General features: G+C 68.2%; 1 protein-coding gene across 1 annotated transcript; it reads left to right on the top strand.

Moving 5' to 3' along the window:
• The first annotated feature begins 1,636 nt into the window (after positions 1–1,636).
• Positions 1,637–2,813, top strand: TM2D2 (TM2 domain containing 2). Its single transcript, XM_059870761.1, has 4 exons — positions 1,637–1,861; positions 1,933–2,020; positions 2,099–2,214; positions 2,326–2,813. Exons 1-4 carry the CDS (start codon positions 1,674–1,676, stop codon positions 2,537–2,539), a joined length of 606 nt encoding a protein of 201 aa, XP_059726744.1. The 5' UTR covers positions 1,637–1,673; the 3' UTR covers positions 2,540–2,813.
• Positions 2,814–3,067: the final 254 nt, after the last annotated feature.

Here is a 3,067-nt window from a genome sequence, read left to right as displayed (position 1 = left end):
GGAGCCGTGTGCCCGCCTGCCCGCCCCGGCCCGACCGACCGCCCTCCCCACGGCTCGGCACGGCCCGGCACCGCCCCGGAACCCAGCACGGACCTGGGCATCGGCACCGCCCCGGCACCGCCCCGGAACCCAGCACGGACCTGGGCATCGGCACCGCCCCGGCACGGCCCCGGGACCCCGCACGGACCTGGGCATCGGCACCGCCCCGGCACGGCCCCGGGACCCCGCACGGACCTGGGCATCGGCACCGCCCCGGCACGGCCCCGGGACCCCGCACGGACCTGGGCATCGGCACCGCCCCGGCACGGCCCCGGAACCCCGAACGGACCTGGGCATCGGCACCGCCCCGGCACGGCCCCCGGACCCCGCACGGACCTGGGCATCGGCACCGCCCCGGCACGGCCCGGACGGGGAAGAGCCGCAGCCAAAAGCGCCGGGGTCCCGCCCGCAAAGGGAGCTGGTGGTGTCAGCGCAGACTGCGGCCACCGCGGCTCTGCTGGCCTCTCGTGCCAAAAAGCTGCGCTGAACACTGGAAGCACAGAACCGTGGAATATCCTGAGCTGGAAAGGGCCCACAGCGATCGTCAAGTCCGACTCCTGGCCCTGCACAGACACCCCAGCAATCCCACCCTGTGCATCCTTGAGAGCGTTGTCCAAATCTTCCTGGAGCTCCGGCAGCCTCGGGGCTGTGACCCTTCCCTCAGGAGCCTGTTCAGTGCCCTGCCAACCCTCTAGGGAAAGAACCTTTTCATAATGTGTTGGAAGCACATGAGAACAAAACATGTCAGCCCCTGGCTGGGCAATACCACAGGTACAGGTGAGCGCGAGAAACTCCCCAGAATGAGAAGGCATCACAGGCTTTGGCCTCCTCTACAAGCACCAGGCATACTGCCGTGCTCCGCCAATGGCCCGTGGACAATCTGCCAGGGCAACTTCGGAGTTCTGAATCATCCTCCAGAAAAACCAGGAACAAACACCTGACAAACCCATCATATTAGGAGCAAGTAATGGCAAAGCGGAGTCAATTTACTGGGGAAAAGAGCACAAATGCACCCGAACCTAGGCTGCCTCCCATTCCCACAGGGCGGGGTGGCACTGGGGAGAGCCGCGCAGCACAGCGGCCAGCTCGGACGGAATCAGTCGCTGAGCCGCCGCGCTGCCCGTTACCGGCAACACAGACCCCTGAGAGCCCTTCTCCGGTGCTAAGGGTGTCCGCTCTTCGGGTGAGCGCGGCGGGCGCCCCCGAGGGAGGGGTCCCGGGGTCCCTGAGTCCCGGCTGGGCCCTGGCCGGGCCCCGTTTGAGCCGGTTCGGCCCCGGGATTCGGTCCCGAGCGCCGCGCGCGGCGGCAGGCGACACGCGCCGCACCAGCGCCCCGCCCCTCACCTTCGCCCATTGGCCGCCAGCCCCCCTCGACAGCCAATCAGCTCCTCGTCTGGCGCGCACTCCCTCTGCCACGCCCTTCGCTGCTGCTTCCGTAGCTTTTTCCGCTTCGCTCAGACCGGCTGCGAGCGGCGGGCGCCCATTGGCTGCAGGCGGCCGGCGGCGGGCGCCCATTGGCTGCAGGCGGCCGGCGGCGGGCGCCCATTGGCTGCGGGCGGCCGGGCTGTGTGGCGGCGGGCGCCCATTGGCTGCGGGCGGTGCTGCCCGAGGCCGACCGGGGCGGCGGTGCCGCCATGGCGCCGCCCGTGGGGTACGCGCTGCTGTGCGGGCAGGCCGTGCTCCTGCTCGGGAACCTGCTGCTGCTCCACGGCCGCGGCCTCCCGGGCAACGACACCGAGCCCCGGGAGCTGCCGCCTGGGCCGCCCTCCGCCGCCTGGGCTTACAGCGATCCGCGGGCGCCGCTCGTCCTCTGCACCTACCTGTGAGCGCCGGGCCGGGGCGGGGGGGAGCGCGGCCTCCCGGCCGCCCTCACCAGCCGCTCCTTCCCCGCAGCCCCGATGAGTTCGTGGAGTGCGAGGAGCCGGTGGACCACGGCGGGAACGCCACGGCACAGCAGGAGCTGGGCCACGGCTGCGTGAAGGTGAGGGCGGGGCGGGGGCGGCCCCGGTGCCGGCGGCCCCCGGGCCCCGGTGAGCGCTGAGCGCTGCCCCCGCCGCAGTTCGGCGGCCAGGCCCACGGCGAGGTGGATCACACGCGGGTGCAGTGCCGGGCGCTGGACGGCATCGAGTGCGCCGAGCCGCGGAGCTTCCTGCGGGGCAGCCGGCCCTGCGTCAAGTAGGAGAGTCCCTGTCCCCCCGCAGCCACCGGGCCGAGCCCCCCCGGGAGCACGGCTGGTCCGGCGAGGAGCGCTGACGCTCGCTGACCCCACCGCATCTTCTCTCGCAGGTACACGGGACACTACTTCATCACCACTCTGCTCTACTCCTTCTTCCTGGGCTGCTTCGGAGTGGATCGGTTCTGCCTGGGCCACACCGGCACCGCCGTGGGGAAGCTGCTGACCCTGGGGGGCCTGGGCATCTGGTGGTTTGTGGATCTGATTCTGCTCATCACCGGGGGGCTGATGCCCAGTGATGGCAGCAACTGGTGCACGGTGTACTGAGGAGGGGCAGGGCTGGCCCCCCTGCAGCCCCTGGGTGCCTCTGCCCGCTCCCAGCACCAGCCTGGCACAACGTGGACTTACAGAACTGGAACTCAGGGTGCACAGCAGTTACTCTTGATAATGACTCTGTACCAACCTTGGACACAAAATTGTTCAGGATATATTTTGCTTGTTTAAAATAATCTGGCTTCCCACTGTAAATAGTGACAGCTTCAGAAATCAGAGCTTGCAAACACAGGGGGTCAAACAAACAATAAAATCTGGAAGAAGCTGACTCCACGGACTTTGGGGGTTAGTAGATCACAGCCACACAGAGATGAAGGCCATGGGGTCATGGGCCACCTGACACCTGGGAGCAGTCAGGGAGCTGGGTAGGAGCTAGAGGTGCCATGGGGCAGCTCCTGAGTGTGTGCCAGGCACCCCTCTGGCTCCAGCCCCAGCACAGGGCACCTGCAGCACCCAAAGGGTGCAAGAACCTCACACCCGAAAGAGGAAGCCCCACCAGCTGCAGGTTAAAAACTTACCAAG

The sequence above is a fragment of the Haemorhous mexicanus genome, chromosome 30 (assembly GCF_027477595.1).
Source record: "Haemorhous mexicanus isolate bHaeMex1 chromosome 30, bHaeMex1.pri, whole genome shotgun sequence".
Classification (NCBI taxonomy): Eukaryota; Metazoa; Chordata; class Aves; order Passeriformes; family Fringillidae; genus Haemorhous; species Haemorhous mexicanus.
Note: the sequence above shows the minus strand (reverse complement) of the source record. Positions and strands in the feature narration are given on the sequence as shown.

Bases quoted from the DNA above. Each gene is read 5' to 3' on its own strand.
- TM2D2 (XM_059870761.1), top strand. From the start codon at position 1,674: ATGGCGCCGCCCGTGGGGTACGCGCTGCTGTGCGGGCAGGCCGTGCTC. The intron at 2,021-2,098 runs GTGAGGGCGGGG...CCCCCGCCGCAG, and splicing joins TGGGCCACGGCTGCGTGAAG to TTCGGCGGCCAGGCCCACGG. The intron at 2,215-2,325 runs GTAGGAGAGTCC...CTTCTCTCGCAG, and splicing joins GGCAGCCGGCCCTGCGTCAA to GTACACGGGACACTACTTCA.